The 20242-nt window shown below is 35.9% G+C and overlaps 1 protein-coding gene across 5 annotated transcripts in view; it reads left to right on the top strand.

Moving 5' to 3' along the window:
- Positions 1-20242, top strand: part of AFTPH (aftiphilin) — a 69625-nt gene that overhangs the window by 40367 nt on the left and 9016 nt on the right. For 3 of the 5 annotated variants that reach the window (XM_047781936.1, XM_047781935.1, XM_047781934.1), the window contains 6 exons: positions 2666-2817; positions 4563-4689; positions 5103-5159; positions 9138-9260; positions 15205-15265; positions 16786-16869. In XM_047781936.1, coding sequence (XP_047637892.1) covers positions 2666-2817; positions 4563-4689; positions 5103-5159; positions 9138-9260; positions 15205-15265; positions 16786-16869 — 604 coding nt within the window. The remainder of the gene's footprint in view (positions 1-2665; positions 2818-4562; positions 4690-5102; positions 5160-9137; positions 9261-15204; positions 15266-16785; positions 16870-20242) is intronic. The other 2 variants (XM_047781937.1, XR_007135115.1) reach the window with 2 other exon arrangements.

Below are 20242 nucleotides of genomic sequence, written 5' to 3'. Positions count from 1 at the left end.
TTATTTGAGTCATTATTTACTTATGGCTCCGCCTCAGGGATTGGCAAACTTTGGCCTAGGAGACAAATCTGCCCTGCCACCTATTTTAGTAAATTTCATTGGAACGCATGCACCCTTGTTTATGGATGGCCTGCAGCGCCAAAAATATTCACCATCTGGCCCTATGGAGAGAAAACTGCCAACCCCTACTCTACCTCATTCAACAAAAGATTTGAAGCAACCGACTGTGATTATCAAATTATAAAGACATATGGAACTTTCTTTTAAAATCCATGTAATTTGTATTCTTTATAAGGAAAGGTTGAGGAAGAAGGTTCAAACAAAGTTTACAAGTGATTAAAATAATGTTCTTAAATTAATGTTAATGTTCTGTTTCTTCAAGTGCATTCCACTAACTTGAGAATTTGCTCACTGGTATACTTAAAACCTAGTAGTTATATGTAATGATTGATCCAAATGATTGAGTATGTTTTGAGGTCCTTTCTTTCTTCCTTTGATAAATGTTTTTCTGGTTCATTAAAAATATAATAAAGAGGATACAAGAAAAATTCTGTTTTAATTTACAGAGAAATACAGCGTGATCATATGTGAGTTTTGTTTACCTTCCCTGCCCAGGAGGAGCCAGTGCTTATCATGTTTCCAATTAGATGGTTATCTGATCCCTTTAAAAGTAATGTCTGTCCATTCCCTCTGTTGAAACAAGTAACACTGGGTCCCCTTGATGCACTCAAGTTTCACAAGCCTTGGGATCTTGAGTCTACTCTTTACTGTAGGTTTCATAATTGATACTGAGAACCTTTTCCCATATCGCACATGTGAATATAATGAAGGTGTTAGAGTAACTTTTGTAGCGATAGCAGAAGAGTACCCTGAGACTAATTACGTGTTAAGTTTTTTGCTGATACTGCTTCCAAAAGAGATTTTGTTTGGGAAAATATGTATGTGGAAATGTTTCCTTTTGTTTTCCATTGTCCTTTTTGCTGACAATACTAAACAACAAATCAAGCATTAACTTTTTTTTGTCACTTGGCAGAAAGTACCATCATGATTTGGCATTTTCTTTTACACTAGGTGTCACTTCTGTAGTATACTTAATCCTTCCACAAGCTTTAACTTCATAGTTTGTATTCCTAATTGATATTTAAAGTAGTAAATTGAAAATATTTTACATGTATCTGAAATAAAGTTAGAAAAGTGGGAATAAATGCTATTGTAGGTTGCACTTGTAGACTAAATCTAGTGATACCCTGAAAATGTAAGTTAATCTAAATCCATCAAGTTTTAATTAATAAGAATACTCCAAAATGCCAGTGTTCTCAATGAAAATATTCTAGGGAATATGCAGACTTTGCTTGAAGGTACAGCAGTGTGCTATTCAGAAGTACATATATACATGCCATAGAACAGTATAAAAATGATATTTCTAAAAGATAGCAGATCATCAAAATGATAAATGAAGTATTGAATTTCGTAGTAAAAACTGAGGCATTCTTTCCTACTTTAGTTTGTTCTGTTAGCAGCAGAGATTTTTTTTTTTTTTTTTGTCTTTTTGCTATTTCTTTGGGCTGCTTCTGTGGCATATGGAGGTTCCCAGGCTAGGGGTCAAATCGGAGCTGTAGCCCCCGGCCTACGCCAGAGCCACAGCAACTCGGGTTCCGAGCCGCGTCTGCAACCTACACCACAGCTCACGGCAACACCGGATTGTTAACCCACTGGGCAAGGGCAGGGACCGAACCCGAAACCTCATGGTTCCTAGTCGGATTTGTTAACCACTGCACCACGACGGGAACTCCAGCAGAGATATTTCTAAAAGTCTTTCAAAATTCAAATGTTTTTGTCCAGATTCTGTTCAACTATAATAGCATAATACATTTTGTAAGCATCCAGTCTTATTGTTCTAAATATATAGTATGTGAGTGGTAGTAAGAAACATCCCAGTGTGGCAAAAAGAATATGAATACTGTCTAGTTTATTTTGCTTTTTTCTTTTTTTGTTTTTTGGTTTTTGGTTTGTTTTTGGTTTTGGTTTTTTTTTGCTTTGGGCAAAACAGATTATTTGGGCAGATTATGTAAACTTTGAGATTGCTTTCTCATTGTACAATGGGATAGTAATTTCTTCTTTGTAGAATTTTTGGTGGATTAAGTAAGATAATGTTTGCAAAGTGCCAAGCATAGTGCTTGACATTTTTTTTTCTTTTTTTTTTTTTTTGGCTTTTTAGGGCCACACCCATGGCATATGGAGGTTCCCGGGCTAGGGGTTGAATTGGAACTACAGCTGCCGGCCCTACACCACAGCCACAGCAACACAGGATGAGCCACATCTGCAACCTACACCACAGCTCACGACAACTCCAGATCCCCAACCCGCTGAGGGAGGCTAGGGGTCAAAGCTGCAACCTCAAGGTTACTAGTTGGATTCGTTTCCACTGCACTACAACAGGAACTCTGTTTGGCATTTATTTGTCACCACTGTATTACCACAATTACTTAAAGCTGTTCTGCTTCTTTCACTTAGTGTTTTTTATATCTGACTGGTAGCTCCTCTGCCCCATAGTAGTGGACAAGGAGCGGGTGTCTGGGGGTTTGTGTGTGTGTATGTGTTAATGACAAAGTTATGACATTATTTAAATTACAAAAGTGAAAATAAACTTTGTGTTTTGATGCAGACAGCTTTACTAAACCGCCTGGAGCGAATTTTTGAAGCATGTTTTCCTTCCATATTTGTCCCTGATACTGAAGAAGAAGTTACTTCCCTGAAGCACTTGCTAGAAACAAGCACCTTGCCGATAAAAACAAGAGAGGCCTTAGCTGAAAGTGGGTAAGTAGTAGGCACTTTTCAGATAGCATGTATATTTGTTGGTTTCAGCTGTTCTAATTTATAAGGTTATCTTAAACCAGTAAGGTTCTAAAACATTATTGTGTTTAAAAAATCATAGTGCTAAAAAAAAAAAGTTAAAAAAAACTCTCTACTTTTCTATTTTTGACCTTTTTGAAAAAATTCTAAGGAGTTCTCCTTGTGACTCAGTGGGTTACAAACCCAACTAATATCCATGAGGATATGGGTTTAGTCGCTGGCCTCTCAGTGGGTTAAGGATCCAGCATTGCCGCGAGCCTTGGTGTAGGTCGAAGATGAGGCTCGGATCCTGCACTGCTATAGCTGTGGTGTTGGTCAGCAGGTGCAGCTCTGATTCAACCCCTAGCCTGAGAATTTCCATATGCCACAGGTGTGGCTCTAAAAGAAAAAAAAATTCTAAGTCAGTATTCTAATCAGTCAGTTTTACATATTATTTTTTGATTTCCTAGCATGATAGATGAGAATCTGGGTCTTACATCTGCTTTTCTCCTCCCTTTGTCTTTCCAGTATATCATAGTTTTTGGCTATGGTTTTTGTTATTTGTCATTTTCATTAGTATAATCATGTAAATAACGTTCATAGCTAAGCCACTATTTTCTTTATAGTACACCTTTTTCCTGGACTTAAGAATTGTATCTGTTTTGGAGTTGCCGTTGTGGTGCAGCGGAAACGAAACTGACTAGGAACCATGAGGTTGTGGGTTCGATCCCTGGTCTCATTCAGTGGTTAAGGATCTGGTGTTGCCATGAGCTGTGGTGTAGGTTACAGATGCGGCTTGGATCCTGAGTTGCTGTGGCTGTGGCGTAGGCCGGCAGCTGTAGCTCCAGTTCAACCCCTAGCCTGGGAACCACCATGTGCCACAGATATGGCCCTAGAAAGCAAAAAAAAAAAAAGAAGAAGAAGAATTGCCTCTGTTTCATCTATAAGTCTTTCCCCTACACTCCAGCAACCTGTGAATGTAGTTTTACTTGTGATAAAACCTATCAAAATGGCCATTCCATTTTTTACCAGGAGTCCTGGCCTGGGAACCTCCATGCTGTGGGCATGGCCAAAAAAGAAGCAACTGTAGGATTATTGCTAAATAAAGGATGATGCGTTCATTCCAATAGAACATTATATAGCCATTGAAAAAGATATATATGTGGATGAGGAAATACTTAAAATCTGAAAAAAAGAATACAAAATTATATATATGCTATAATTGCAATTGTGTGTTTGTGGATTAGGACTCAAGGAGAAAGCAAATATTAAATAGCTCTAGTAAGATGATGGAATGCTGGGTGATTTCTTTCCTCCTTTTAAATATTTTTGTTTTACAATTAAAAAAGAATAACGTACTGAAGTTCCCTCTTGGTGCAGCAGGTTAAGGATCTCAAGTTGTCCCACTTCAATCAATGCTATGGCACGTGTTTGATCCCTGGCCCAGGAAATTCTATATGCTGCAGGGCATAGCTAAAAAAAAGAAGAAGAAGAGGATGAATAGCATACAGGCTAAATTTTTGCTTGATTGTTTCAAATGACTTTAACTTAGTTTCTTTGCTAATGACTAGAAATATTTGCTCTTGATTTCATTCAGATAGTAGTTGTATACTTAGGTTAGGCACAAGAGTAATTGGAATGTATAAAATTTCAGAGTCACATTAAAAGTAGAATTCATGGTGAAAGCTATTGGTAACCCATTGTTGGTGGCTTCATCATGCCCTTTGCAGAGAACTGCTGGATGTATGGACCGAGCTGCAGGATATCCATGATGCACATGGCTTGAGATATCAGTGGGGCGGCTCCCATAGCAACAAGAAGCTTTTGTGCTCCTTGGGAATAGACACTCGAAACATTGTGAGTTTATTAGTGCCTTGGAAAATCCTTTAATCAACCTATGTGTTTTTTAAAATTCTGTCACACTTCTGTTCAAATTGTAAGAAACTAGTTCCTCAGAAAAAAACATTAATTGGTTCAGATGTTCATATATTTTGAATATGCCAATTTTAAAGCATAAATCTATCTAGATTTTTCTCCAATATTTCTTACTTTTATCAGAAGTCATTTCATTGTTTTTCCTTAACTATAAAATTAAAGAATTGAACTAGAAGGCCAGAAATATAACCCTCATATGGGCAATTTGACATTTCTTCAATTTGCCATTCACAGTGTATGTAATAAAGCATCATACGTGTATTTTTGAAACTGTTTCATGGTATGAAAGATCATTCTCTAAATATATGTTCTTTCTCTCTGATGTATATATATAGCTCTTCACGGGCAATAAGAAGCAGCCTGTCATAGTGCCCATGTATGCAGCAGGATTGGTAAGTACAAAGATGACTGCATGTATTTATCATTGCTGCATTTATTCTATAAAATCATCTCACATAGCATGACATGGAAAGTGTATTTTGAGGAGGTATTTAGTGTGAGAACATTAAGAGAATAAATACTTTAATATCCTTTTACACTTCATAAATCCCTTCAAGTCTTGATCTGAGGACATTTTTCTGTATTCTGTTAATTACAGACACTCTTGTTTTGAATTGAAAATTATTTTTATCTTAGTAACACTGGTGCTCATAACTTCTTATAAAATGTACTTTTGGAAGTCTCTGTCTCTTTTAAATTTGCTTTTAAGAAGAAGAAGCTGAAGTATCTGAAGCCTTAGATATCATGTGTTTTAATGCATTTGTGACCATTTTTTAATAATACAATATTGAGGCCATGGATGTATATAAAAGCTTGGAAACACCAAATTATAATAAATGAAAATGAGCCAGACCCATAATTGGTCTTTAATTTTTCCATTAATGTTTTAAATATATTGAATTTTGTTTTTTCAGATATGCCAGGTAGTCCAGGATAACTGAGGAATTTTCGTTCTGTACTCTATCAAGACTCAGTCACATTTTAAAGTTTGATGTGTTTGTGGTTTTGGTGTGTCTTTGAGTTATTGGTGAATAAAAATGTCCTATCTATTAAACTAAAAACACTTTAAAATTCTTCCACCAATAACCTGAAAATAAGGAAAAAATACTCTGTTCAAGAAAGAGAAAAAAGGGAGTTCCCATTGTGATTCAGTGGTAATGAATCTGACTAGTATCTATGAGGATGCCGGTTCGATCCCTGGCCTTACTCAGTGGGTTAAAGATCCGACATCAGCCATGAGCTGTGGTGTACGTCAAAGATGCAGCTCGAATCTAGTGTTGCTATGGTTGTGGTCTAGGCTGGCAGCTACAGCTCCAATTTGACCCCTAGCCCGGGAACTTCCATAGATAGGGTTTGGCCCTAAAAAGAAAAAGAAAGAAGGAAAAAGAAAAAAATAACTAAGGAAAGGAACCATTGGTTTGGAATTTAAGTTAAAAAACCCTTTATGTGCATGTGAAAATGAATTTGCTGTGTAACTTGACCTTTTTTTTTAATCTGCAAACCTTTCCATGAATAAGCTCTAATTATTGGTATTGAATTGAAATGTTGGCTTTGTTTTGTTTTTGTAGTTTTGTGTGTGTGTGGAATTGGACAAAAATTTCTGTGCTTGAGCTTTTTTTTTTTAATCAGTTTGTGCTCCTTTGTGAATAGTTATCTTGTATTTTCAAAACGCTTTGGTCATTTCTATAGTTTTTTGTGTTGTTCCTAAATATAATCCAGAACATTTCTTTAACTTTCTGGTTGTTTGGATCTCTTTTTTCAAGGAATAGCATTCTGGAGATTGTTGGTGATGTTATTGTCACATTCTGAGTAGGAAGTAGGGATTTAATTTGTGGGCACTTTCATTCAGCACATTAGGAACAGTAATCTACTTATTGCTTCTGTGTTAGGCTTAGCACATTAGCCAGTTCTTTAAGTCGTATGAGGAGTTAGAGACTAATATCTATGCTTTGTTTTCCTATCTTAATTACAACCTTTTATTAGTAATACTTTCACCATTTTTGTAAGTTTTTGTACCACAGTTGATTTAGTGAATGTTTCATCTCCTCCTCCACCTTTGCGAAGCCTTACATTTAGAAACTCAGGCTTTTTCTTTTCTGGTTTCAAATTTTAATTAAACCTGAATTTTTCCCATGGAGCATGAGATATTCAGTATGTTTTGATCTCATCTGGAGGCCTGGTACCTGAAATGATCTTTTAAGTCACTGGTTCTCAGACTTCACTGTGCATTAGAATTGCTTGGAAGACTTGTTAAAACACAGAATGCTGGATACCACCCCCATAGTTTCTTATTCAGTAGGTCTAGGGTGGAGCTCAAGAATTTGAACATTTGAAAAGTTTCCAGGTGATAGAGAAGCTACTGATTGGGGACCACTTTGAGAACCACTTAAGGTAGAGTTCACATTAGAAAAGTCGGCTAAACTGGAGTTGCCGTCATGCGGGGGAAACGCATCCGACTAGGAACCATGGGGTTTCAGGTTCGATCCCTGGCCTCGCTCAGTGGGTTAAGGATCTAGCGTTGCCATGAGCTGTGGCGTAGGTCACAGATGCAGCTCAGATCTGGCGTTGCTGTGGCTCTGGCATAGGCCGGCAGCAACAGCTCCGATTGGACCACTGGCCGGGGAACCTCCATATGCCGAGAGTGTGGCCCTGTAAGAGACAAAAAAAAAAAAAAAGTTGGCTAAAACTAGTAATTGTTTGCCAACTGCATGGAGTCCTTGTAGAAGGGCACACTAGAAAGCCTGTATAATGTATGTGGCATTGAATTAAACCATGAATTTATTTTCATTTTTCAAGCTGCTAGATTAAAGTCTTTCAGAGGTACTGTTGTTAAGAACTAAGTCTATAAATTGCTTATTTAGCTTATGCTTGATTTTATGAGAGTAGAGGGTGTCCTGAAAACCTGTTTTTAGAAATATATAGATTCTGGAGTTCCCATTATGGCTCAGCAGTAACAAACCCGTCTAATATCCATGAGAATGCAGGTTCAATCCCTGGCCTCCCTCAGTGGGTTAAGAATCTAGCATTTGCTGTGAGCTGTGGCATTGGTCAGAGATTCGGCTTGGATCCCAAGTTGCTGTGTGTGTGGTGTAGGCCAAAAGCTGAAGCTCTGATTTGACTCCTAGCCTGGGAACTTTCATATGCCATAGGTGTGGCCCTAAAAAGCAAAAAAAGAAAAAGAAATGTATAGATTCTAACATTCCTGACTAATAAGCAACTTTGATTTTTTCCCCTAGTAAAGGGAGACTTTTATTTGGTTCGTGAATATTCAAGAGTTTATCAAATATTATTTTAAAATATGTAAAAGCGTGGGCCTTCTTTCAGGCCAGTAAACCTGGATTATTACCCATTATTGTTAGTATGTGATAGAACTTTGATGCAAAATGCTGTTTTGTTTTTTTTTTCCTTCTTTGCTTCTCTACCCATCTTGAATGTCTTCCTCTCTTACTCAGAAAGTGTTAGATTTGTAGCATACCTAGTGGAACATGTAAATGTTTTCCCCTCTGAAATGACTGTGTCTCTGCTTGCCAGTCCAAAAACCAGGAATTAAGGCTCCCATCCTATAGTGGAGCAAGGATCAAACACTAAATTCACATTGAAGCATGTGGGTATCATCACATTATATGGTATATTTTAAAATCAGCCCTCACTTCTCTAAGCACCACCATGGTATAATATGTATGAAGGGTGCCCTTTCCTGCAGTTTAAGGTCTGAAACATCAGAATAGTATTGGATTCTTAGGGCATGGATATAATACTCTGTTGTACTCACCTCTTCCCCACCCCACCCACCATTCCTGACATCCCATGTGCTTATGCTTTTGTGTGGCAGTGATAACCTGGCACCTTAAAACAAATCAGATTCAGGAGTTCCCGTCGTGGCGCAGCAGAAACAAATCCGATTAGGAACCATGAGGTTGCGCGTTCAATCCCTGGCCTCACTCAATGGGTTGAGGATCCGGCGTTGCCGTGAGCTGTGGTGTAGTCGCAGATTCAGCTCGGATCTGGCATTGCTGTGACTGTGGCATAGGCCAGTAGCTGTAGCTCCAATTAGATCCCTAGCCTGGGAACCTCCATGTGCATCAGGTGCCACCCTAAAAAGACAAAGGACAAAAAATAAAATAAAACAAATCAGATTCAAATTATAAAGTCTTGCTTCAAAAAGTTTGGATTCCAAAGGTATTATTATGAAACATTTCCCATTATAGCGCTGTAAGATTTTCCACTAAACAAAATTTAAGACTAGTTCCTTTTTTCTTCAGTACTTTCCAAATGGCCTGTGTTCTTTCTCTTTTCTCCTAGATTAACTTTCTTTTAAAGTTTATAAACTGATCCTTCCTCCCCATTAATGGCTAATGCACCTTTTTCAGGGTATGCTAGAACCCACCAAGGAACCATTGAAACCACTATCTGCTGCAGAAAAAATTGCTTCCATCGGTCAGACAACCACCATGTCACCAGATATGAACACATGTACATCTGACCAATTCCAGGTAAAAATATCTGAATGTGTGTAGATATGTTTATGCATGTATATACACATATGTCCACCCATATTGCCGTTTTCCCTTACTGTATAACTGTCAGTTTTTTTAATATTTTAAAATTTATTTCATGACAGATGTGATTTCAGTTACTTATTAACATCCCTTGAAATACGATGACCAAGTTATCTTTAATTTAAAAGAATAGAAAATATAATTTGAGAACTGGCTGGTTATGGGTAAATCCTTTAAACCTATCCAGGCCTTAGTCTTTTTACCTAAAAATGAAGACTTTGAAGCAAGCAACTCCAAAAATTCCTTACAGCTTGAACATTGTATGATTATTACTGACACACAAATCTGGTAAGGTGTTGGATTTTCAAATAAAATAGAAAACACCGCATTTAAACCAGCTCTCAGGACTTCTCCTGTGTGTTTTTCCTGAGGCCTGCAAAAATTTTATAAAGGAATAAAATTTGGATGTGTTTATGTATCAGAAACTCTTGTTTTGAAAGTTTGAATAAAACCGTTATTTAAGTTGAAAATGATGTAGCCTTTAACAGAACATTCTATGGATTAGAGAAAAAAAGAAAGCTCTCTTACCTTTCTTATTCTTTGCCTCCTTGGCACATTTAAGCACGAGTCATGTTTCAGTCTGATATTTTTAATAGCAAAGCCTTCTCTTTTTATCTGGAAGAACATAACCATTTTGGTTTGCTTATTTTTTTTTTTTTAACATCAGATTAGAAACTGACTCAATGCTGGTTAAATGTTGTTTTTTGAAAGATTAATATTCTTAATGAACGTTATCATTTCTAAAACATATTCTTGCTGTGTTTATCATTTCTTAACCTTAAATATCATCTTCAGTTACATCTAACACAAAAATGTATGTTTGGACAGCTGTTCCCAAGATGTGTGTTCCATTGAACACTAATCCCCAGAAATGCTCCACTAAAGAAGGGTTCCAGGAGTTCCCGTCGTGGCGCAGTGGTTAACGAATCCGACTAGGAACCATGAGGTTGCGGGTTCGATCCCCGCCCTTGCTCAGTGGGTTAACGATCCGGTGTTGCCGTGAGCTGTGGTGTAGGTTGCAGACGCGGCTCGGATCCCGCGTTGCTGTGGCTGCCAGCATAGGCTGGCAGCTACAGCTCCAATTCGACCCCTAGACTGGGAACCTCCATATGCCGCGGGAGCGGTCCAAAGAAATAGCAAAAAGACAAAAAAAAAAAAAAAAGAAGGGTTCCATAGTGAAGTAAGTTTGGGAAATATTTCATACCATACCCTATAACCACCCTTTGAGATTCACAACACACACCTTAAAGACTCTGAAGAATCTTAGGGTGAATAACCCTGTTTAAATTTAATTCATTTCTCAAATTTATTTGGCCATAGGACCATTTTCTACAGGGACTAGGGAGAGAGTCATAACATCTATAGAACTAGTATTTTGAAGAACGTACTTTGGAAAATAATTATGTAAAGCAAGGTCCAATTTTTTTCCAAGTGTGTTTCAGGAAATGCTAATATTACTGCTGTGTACCACTGTGGTTTATACTTGGGCATAGCTTAAACATCCCTCTGAAGTGAGTTTATTACTGACACCTAATTAGTGGGCAAGGGGACCTAATGTATAAACTGTATTGATGGTTGGATAACAGGTAAGGTGCCTAGGGCAAAATGTTTCTTAGGTCAAATCTGCCCTTAGCTCTCTTCCTTTCATCAGTCTCATATTGCCCTAAGGCTATCAACTGCTCTCCCAGGCCTGCCATGTCTATGCAGGTTCCACAATTATTTCTCCCACCTACAGCACATTCTCACTTGTGCCTCAGTCAGTGTTCTCATTCCTACAGTGCTAGGTATTAGAAAAGCAATTTGAGTAACTGCCTAGTACATTTTCTGGAAATGGAGCTGTTCTTATTTAAGGCCGCTTGTTGCTACTTTTACTTGCCTCCTTCTCCTCTTCCCTTTCATCCAACCACTCCCATGTGTTACAGCCCATAAGCTGTTGCTTATTTTATCAGTTAGCTGTCACCTGTCATTTTTATCCCTAGCTAGTTTGATCTGTCCTAAGTATTTCATTCTAGTCATACCTCATACTTATTTTTCTTATATAATTTAATTACAGACTTGATTAAAAGAAGTCTAGATAACCTAATAAAAAGCATATGTGTTAATTTAATGGAATACTTTTAATAGAAATTAATGTGTATTAATTTAATGGAGGTTAGTTGCAGCTCCAAATGTACTTAGCTACTGCCATGTGTATATGCAATATATATACAATATATATACAATGCATATACCCCAATGTACTTTTAATCAGAGGACTGTCTCCTTATTTATAGACAAGTTTAAGAATTTTCAGCAACATTTAAGCATGCCTAACTTTTTTGCTGGAAGATGGCACTTGGTCTCTTGCTATGTATATTTTTTAAAAGCCCTTTTAAATTAAATACTTCCTTTTATTCTGTTTTATGTACACATTTCTCTTTTTTAAAAAATACACATAGGAGTTCCCTGATAGCCTAGTAGTTAAGGGTTCAGCATTTTCACTGCTGTGGCCTGGGTTCGATCCCTGGCCTGAGAACTTCCACATGCTGCAGGTACATGTGAATGCACATATAAATATTGAATTAACAAGTTTATTCTGTACTTTTTAATGGTAGGTTGTGGTAATCATTGGCTTTAGTTTTCAGGCTTTGGGGGAACCAATAAAAACTACATTTCCCAGTGGAAGTTATTTAAACTTATTTCCGAAATGACTTCAGCCTGTGTACGTCTAACATATACACACACTCAAACTGAAAATTTAAGCATGCATATCAGAATTTTGTGCTGAGATGCCTGACCTCCTTCACTAAATTGCATGATCTTTGTTTTGGCTCCATACTTCTGATTTAGGTTAAAATATTCAACAAATATCTGAAATACTTTATAAGTATACTCTATAAAGAGTGATATTTATTATCACTGTTCTTTGGCATACAATGCATGTATTTTTTTTACTTAATATTTTGGCCATGCAGTGATACTCTTACATCTTGAAGATAGTAATAATTTTCGGATGAGATAGCCATAACCATTAGTGCTGGAAGCTTAGAAAAATGTGTCAGAAAAGACCAGTTCAACACCTGATTTCCCCACCCCCCCAAAAATTTAACAATCTTCCTTTTATGTTTTGGCATCATTGAACAGTGACTTTCAAACTTAGCATAGTTGTATAATTCTCATCATGACGGCATGCTTTTTCATCTGTCTTTTGCATTTCAATTTGGTACCCATTGAATTTTTATCTTTTCTTCCAAATCAGTTCGTACTCACTAGTCTTGTAGCCATTGCATCTCTTGTTTAGGAATTTAATATTTGACTAACAACTGTTAATTTTTTTTAAAGATACTTTTACCTAAAAAAAAAAGCCTACAGATAAAAAGCAGTAATGATACTTTTTACTGTTGTTTTTTAAATCTTTATCCACTGAATTTTAAGGTCACACACCATTCATGATGCCATTACCAATTCCTCTCCTAGTGAGAACAGTCTTTTAACCATACTTTATTCACTGCTGAGTAGAGTCAATTTTCTAGCTATCAGTTATTCCATCTAGTCACCGCTAGCAGACTTCCTCTCTTAGGCTACTTTATGTTGCTATTTCAATTGTGAATCAGAGTTTTAGAGTTAGAAGAAAGAAAAAAAAATGATTCTTTTTACAATTAGAAAATGTATTTGGAAAGACTAAGTGATTTACCCAAAATTACACATCAGTGATACAACTAGGACTAGAACCAGAGTCTCCTGTCTCTAGTCTTTTCTTTTCCCCTCTTTTTTGTTTTGACCCTGTCTCCTTTATTTTGTCTCTGCAATAATCCTTCTTACCACATTACTTCAAGTTGTTTTAAAATGTTTCATTCCAGTGCTTTCTCTTTGAGTTACCTACTTGTCAATGCTGTTAATTAGCCTTGAATTACTTAGGTATCTGTTTTTCATCCATTTCATTTCCATTAAATTTTGAGTCATGATTTAGCACTACATTTTTATAAAATTGGCTATCTTCAAAATACCATACACCTCGATGACAAGCGAAAATTACTGAACTATTTCAGAATGTCCAGCTATTTGATGTAATTTAGACAAAAACTTTTAATGACAGAGCTTTGCTCCATTTACCCAGAAGTTTTGTTATTGCATAAATTTAGGTTTTGTCTATCCAGTCTGTGTTGAATAGTTCTGAAGGCGTCCCTGATCTAGAAGCAGAATAATAGAAGTCGAATCTGTTGAAATGCCTAGAGCTTTTTGTTTTTGAGATCAGCTAAAGAGGATCTTTCCTAAATGTTATTTATCAGTCTTGCAAATAGTTTATAAACTAGATTTTCACCAGCATTTTAAAAAATTTTATTAGAAATAATTATAGACTTGTGGGAAGTTGCAAAGAGAGTATAGACAAGGTTCCTTGTATCATCAGTTTCCCCCACGATTACATCTTACATAATTGTAGTACAATATCAAAACCAGGAATAGGACATTTGTGCAATATGTGTGTTTAGTTCTATGTCACTTGATCATATAGTCAGGTGACCACCACTACAATCAAGACACAGAATTTGAAGTTCCCTTGTGGCGCAGCAGGTTAAGGATCCAGTGTTGTCACTGGAGCGGCCCAGGTTGCTGCTAGGGTGTGGGTTCAGTCACTGGCCCCAGGAACTTCCACATGCCACAGGAGCAGCCAAAGAAAAAAGAAACAAACAAAAAACAGATGCAGAAATTTTCATCGCCACAGAGAAGTCCCTTATAGTCCAACCCCCACCATCACCCTCACCTCACTTCACCTCCCCCAGCTCTCTCTAACCCCTGGTGACCACTAATGCCTGCATTTTATTTTGTTTATACCTCCTCCCTCAACCTTTAGATCTAACTTGATACAGGAGAAACTAAATGCTTCTAGTAACATGCCTGTCATTGGTTATCAAGACAATTGTATTATAATGTCATAGAATTAGACTATCAAAAATAGCTGATTCATGTTCCTTTCCTACAGGGAAAAGGGTCTTTTTCTACACAGAAAAAAAAATGATTATAAAGTTCTAATAAGTGACTGCTTTTCAGTGAAGCATGGTGATGAGAAATACAGGGGAAAAAATATGACAATATGTTGCTATTGAGCTTATTTGTCTAATAAATTATTTCAATAAGTGTTGCCAAAACCACTCCAAAAATAAAAAATAAAAAAAGACAATTTTTTTCTTGTCAAGAATATTCTTAAAATAAAGCGATGATCATTTTTGAAATGTTTTGTACTACCTTCTGTCTTATATGTACCATTCACTCATTTTATCTTTATGTGTTTAGCTGTTAACAGAATTTTAAAACCTAGAGTATTCAGATGAGTTCTAAGTATACTTTCCAGTACTTTCTAAAAATTAAATTCTAGAGAGTTCCTCTTGTGGCTCAGCGGGTTACGAACCACTAGTATCCATGAGGATGTGGGTTCAGTCCCTTGCGTAGTGGGTTAAGGATCCAGTGTTGCCGTGAGGTGTGATGTAGGTCACAGATGCGGTTCAGATCCCACATTGCTATGGCTGTGGTGTATGTAGGCCGGCAACTGCAGCTCTGCTTCAACTCCTAGCCTGGGAACCTCCATATGCCGCTGGTGTGGCCCTAAAAAGACGAAAGAAAAGAAAATGTAAAGATAATTCCATTTCTCAGATACAACTTTTTTAATATCAACAAACTGTACTATTTATAAATTTTGCAATTTCAGTTTGTGTTACTATTTGTAGATAATGTTCTGAAATTGTAAATTATCCCAATTTTGTCTTTAGGGTTTTTTATTGCCTAATGATCTTGCTATAATAGTGGGGTTTTTGGTTTTTGTTTTTGTTTTTTTTTTTAAGGGATTCTTTATATTGCTACAACCTATACTGATTAATTTTGATTTTTTGGTTTTCAACTCTAGGAGTCTCTACCACCCGTCCAGTTTGACTGGAGTAGCAGTGGCCTTACTAACCCTTTAGATGGTACGTCTCTCCGTAGAGCCTCTAGCACCAGAGCTAGAGTTAAGAAAGCTACAAAATTCAGACAGACTTCTCTCTGCTGATTTCCTTTTTTGTTTGAATATAACTTCTTATTCTTATCTTTGGAAATTCAGGCTTTCTTTCTGAATAGTAATTGCTCAAGAAATCAGCAGTTACTATTATTAACAGTATTAATGTCCATATATAGGTAATAGTAGCCAGGTAAAATTTTAGTTTCTTTATCTTAGGTCAAAAACAAGCTTCTTTATTTTTCACAAATATCTAGGTAGTTTAAATGATATTTTAGGTAGGACCAGTTTCCTTCAATTACTTTCTGTAGTTTTAGTTTATAGATTTTTCTTGTGTCTAGAGACTGCTTTAAAGCACAAAGCACAGTTATTTAACCAAAAACAACGTGCAAATAGATCAATGTTTATTAACTCAAAGTAGTTTTCAGATTTAATAATATTTTGTAGAGCACTTATATGCAAATGAAAAATGAATGATTTTCATGATCCTTTTCTAAAACTTATTTCAAAATACTAGTAGGTAGTTCCAGAAATAATTGGTTTCACTTATGACTTTAAAAGAAAATCCTTTTAAAGGAATAACTTATTCCAGTAAGGGTGGGGGGGTCTTTAAAATAAATAACACAAAATGTTAGTTTTCCGTTGTGTTGTCATCACAAGCTGTAATTGGACTCTAAGGTGCAGTTACTCTTACTCCTTATACTTCATAAGTTGTTGAGCCGTGGTCTAAAACACCTGTTATTTTATCAGCTTCACTTTAGAGTGGGGGATCCTAGGATATTGGAAAGCATCCAATTGAATAACAATGCTGAAGGAAAGCCTGGATGCACCTTTTGCTGTTGTCTGGTGTCTTATTCAGTCAAATCATCGTGCTTTTTATTAACAACTTCTTCAAAAATGTATACTATTTCTGATTACTGTTTCAGAGTTAAAGGGGAACAGTACAGCTTGAGGTTGCACATCAGGGTAGAGCAGTTACGACATTCCTTATAATGTTATGTTATTTTAAACTAAGTTAATGTATTGGTGCCTGTCCTGAAACTGACAACTTTGTCACCTTTGGCAATTATTAATTAGAAACCAATACTGCTAACATAAAAGATTGATTTGGGCATGTACAGTGATTTAATGTTGGGTTGAGATTAAAGTATTGTTTCCCTTTAACGGGTACACTTTCCCCTTGGTCTTTCTGGTATGGCTTTGAGTTTTGATTGAAAGAACTGAACTCCTAACTAAAACCTTACTAAGTGTTAAATTATTTACATTGTACATGAGAAAAGGTACATTGAATTAAATTGTTATTTTAGAAATGTCCTTAGCAATGAAAAATTAATACTGTACACATTGTTTTAATGTTGATTTTAAAATGTGTAATGACTACTAATTATAACCTGCATGTTCAAGTGTGTGTCTTACCCCTTTTTACACATAACCCCTCCTCCCTTGGCTTACCTTCTGTGTGGCTGCCTACCAACACGGTCACTGAATTTCAAGCTAGTGGAGGTTCCACTCTTCTGAACCTTGATTTCTTTGGGCCCGTGGATGACAGTAGCTCTAGCAGCAACACCACAATCCCAGGTCAGCAGAGTGTTAAAACCACAATTCTAGTTTATTTACTAAAAGCATGACCACATCACTTGACTTTCCTATAAACAAGGAAACAAGTAGATTGTATTCTCTATAATGTCTGTCTAATACTTTTATTTATCTATTGTTATTTTCTAGTATCTATGACAACTGACTTATGTGAAATGTATTTTAAGGAAAGCTTTGTCAGAGTGTAATATTCAGAGTCAAAAGTAGTTTCTAGATATAAAACAACCCTAATGCCCTTATACAGTTAAAGGCAGGGGGTTTTCTTCCCCTGTAAATGGAAAATGTGACATTTTATATGCTTATTTTTTAAAGCATATTCTACAAAGCCATTTGAAAATATACAAATTTAGAAATATAAGAATATTTTAGTACACAAAGATGACTTTATAGTTCTATAGTAATAGAAAATTTACAAATTCTAGCATACAGTTAGTTGTTTATTAGTGCTGCTAAATGTATAACTAGGTTTCAAGATGTTGGAGTCCAGCACATAGTTATATAGTCCCACATAGAATTATTACTGTTTTTATATAGCTCTTAAATTGAAAGCTTACTGTTAGTTTTCCATGGGGGAAAACAATGTTAAAGGTGATAGTAGAAAATAATTGCTATAAGATACTAAAAGCTAGAAATTAAAACTTACTGGAGTGCCTGTTAAATTAATGTTCAACCCTGCAAAAGTTCAGTTCATTGACCAAAGGACTAATGTACTTTGTCATTTTCTAACTGAATAAAAGATTAAAATATAATGGCATTTTTATGTTTACATTTTATTTAATATGATTTAATGAGTCCCTGTCATCCCAAACTTGTGATCTGGTAAGCATGCCCATTGATCACCAGACGACTGTTGGGGTGCTATATAGATGCTGATGCCCAGGGTGCAGAGCAAGGATCCCTCCCTCTCTTCCCCAATAGGACCAGTTACACAGCCAGCCTGGTTCCTGAAAATCTGCTGGTTTTGTTCTATTCAGCTAGAGAACCCTGCCACCCACTTCCAGCAGTTCAGAAGCCATGATGGGAAATGGGGGAGACTAAGAGAGTCAGCCCTTCTCCAAGGTCTGGTTATGGAAATCTGATTGTGCTAAAAGGAAGTTCTAAGGCTGTTTGGTAGAATGATTGGACCCCCTCAAATCTAAGTTCCTGGTTATCATTTTCATTGTTTCCAAAATTTTGCAAGTATGTGAAAAACCAGTCTTTGGTTTTGACTTGAAAGTGATATTTCGCTATTTAAATTACATCTTAATACATGTGAGCTATGTAATGACCTGGGTGAGCTAATTAGTTTTTAATACTTAATGGGAGGAAAAAAAAACTTAAAAACTTGCTTATCAGTTTCTTTATTACTGTGTTTCCCGAGAAAGAATTACCAAGCTCCTATTTTTAATTTGCTTTCAACTTTGTTTTGTCATGAACTGTATTATAATTTAAATGAGGTCACTATTTTTGGATGCCTAAAAACCTGGTTTAAATTTAATTTTTGGTTACATTTCAAGCTCAGTTTAAAAACATACATAAGAGCACAAATAATCTGACCATATAAAGAAGTACAGAAATGACCTGACAACCAGGCTCAGTGTACATACACAGCTTCGAGAAGAGCAAGTGGTTTCAGAAGCATAGAGCTGTAATAGAAGGGAAATTAGCATGGTTGAATACAGTCCTCATTACTTTGGAACATTTTAAATATTTTCATTCCGTATTTTCATATAGAGCTCTAGCTGCTCTGTAAACCCAAGTACTACAAATTCGCTTTGGCTTGTTTTATTGCTATTGGGTTTTGTTAAATAAAACTTAGCATCAAGCTACAGGTACCAACACTTTCCTAAGTATTCCATTTTATCACTTGCTTGCACTTTTTCTGACTTGTTTCTGGGAAAGTCATTTTGTCTTAGCTTGCAGTTACTTAATTATTTTGTGTTAGAGACTTAAGAGGTTGGCATAGAACTTGGTTGGCTAGCTTTAGTTATGTAACTAAACTATGCCTCATTAAGGTTCTGTTTAAAAAAAAAAAAAAAAACTCTTCCATCAACAAAAATCACTCTCCAGTTACTAGTGTAGAGTAAGTAGTTATCTTGTTTTTGAAAAAGATAAAATATAGCTGTAGTACTTTTTTTGGTGATAATGATTTGGAGGGGGTTGTGGGGAGGTTGATTTGGGTTTGTTTTTTTTTATAATCTCCCACTTTACTGTTTGACAGCCAAGTGGCCAGTATTTTACAAACCAAACTAAATTTTTACCAGCATTTTCCTGTTGCCAGTCAGAATGTGGTTGTTTATTTTGCATTATGCATTAGACATCTACTTACATTTTTGTGGTTACTTGGAAGCTAACCTTTCACAGTGGAGAAGCGAAGTGCTTTGGGTTCATTTGGTCCCTTTACAGGCATCTATAATGTTTCACATTTTAATTGCAACCATTATACTTATTATAGAAATACAAAGAAAGGGCCTTTTAAATTGTATTTTGAACCTATACCTTAATGAAATATTAAGAACTTAGGAGAGTCAACAAACATTTTCTATAGCCTTCCTCCCTTGTTGGACATGGTTACTGTGGAAGCCGCTTTTGCTTGTTTGATTTCTGTAAACATCTGAGATCTGTGTTTGCATCTGCTAGTCATCTACAAAGTTGGTTAATAGAAGGCAGTTCCTGATTTTTTTCTTAACCTTGAAATATCCTAAAAGAAGGAAACTTGCCAATATCAACATGTACATTTGTATATAAGGGCTTTTTAGAAATAATAAGTAGAAATGAATAAATCTACAGGATATTTTTCCATATAGTCTGGTTTTCTACTATACCTATAAACTACTGAATTTGCAAAGAATAAAGAGAGTATAGGATTAAGAATTTATTTTTATCTGATTATCTCTATTTTCCAGAGCTTAGCTTGAGTTGAAAATGTTCCTTATTTTTTGTGGTCATGATATTTGATGTAAATCAGTCTTCAAGGGAAATTTTGCAGTATGTGTGTATTTTAATGAAGTAAAAGGGGAAGGATTTAATAGACTTTTACAACAAATCTAATTGTTTCATTTTTAATTTCTTTAACAAGATATTTGAACTGCTAGCCACTAGATTCAGCTGTGAGACTATAGAAATATAATTACCCCTTGAGACAATTTTCATTTTGTCTAAAAATAGTGCTTTTATTCACTTTTTCTGAGAATAGTTTACCCTTCCCACTCCTTACCTGAAGAAAGAACAATGTGGTATATAAATTTTTCTTTCGTAGTAATTTGTGCTTTGAGTACTATTTCATGTCCTCAGAGTACATTTAAACTAACTAAATCATTTACCTATCTGAGTTATTATACTATAATAACTTCCAGATTTTGATATAGGGACAAAA

Source organism: Phacochoerus africanus, chromosome 5, assembly GCF_016906955.1.
Source record: "Phacochoerus africanus isolate WHEZ1 chromosome 5, ROS_Pafr_v1, whole genome shotgun sequence".
Lineage (NCBI taxonomy): Eukaryota > Metazoa > Chordata > Mammalia > Artiodactyla > Suidae > Phacochoerus > Phacochoerus africanus.
Note: the sequence above shows the minus strand (reverse complement) of the source record. Positions and strands in the feature narration are given on the sequence as shown.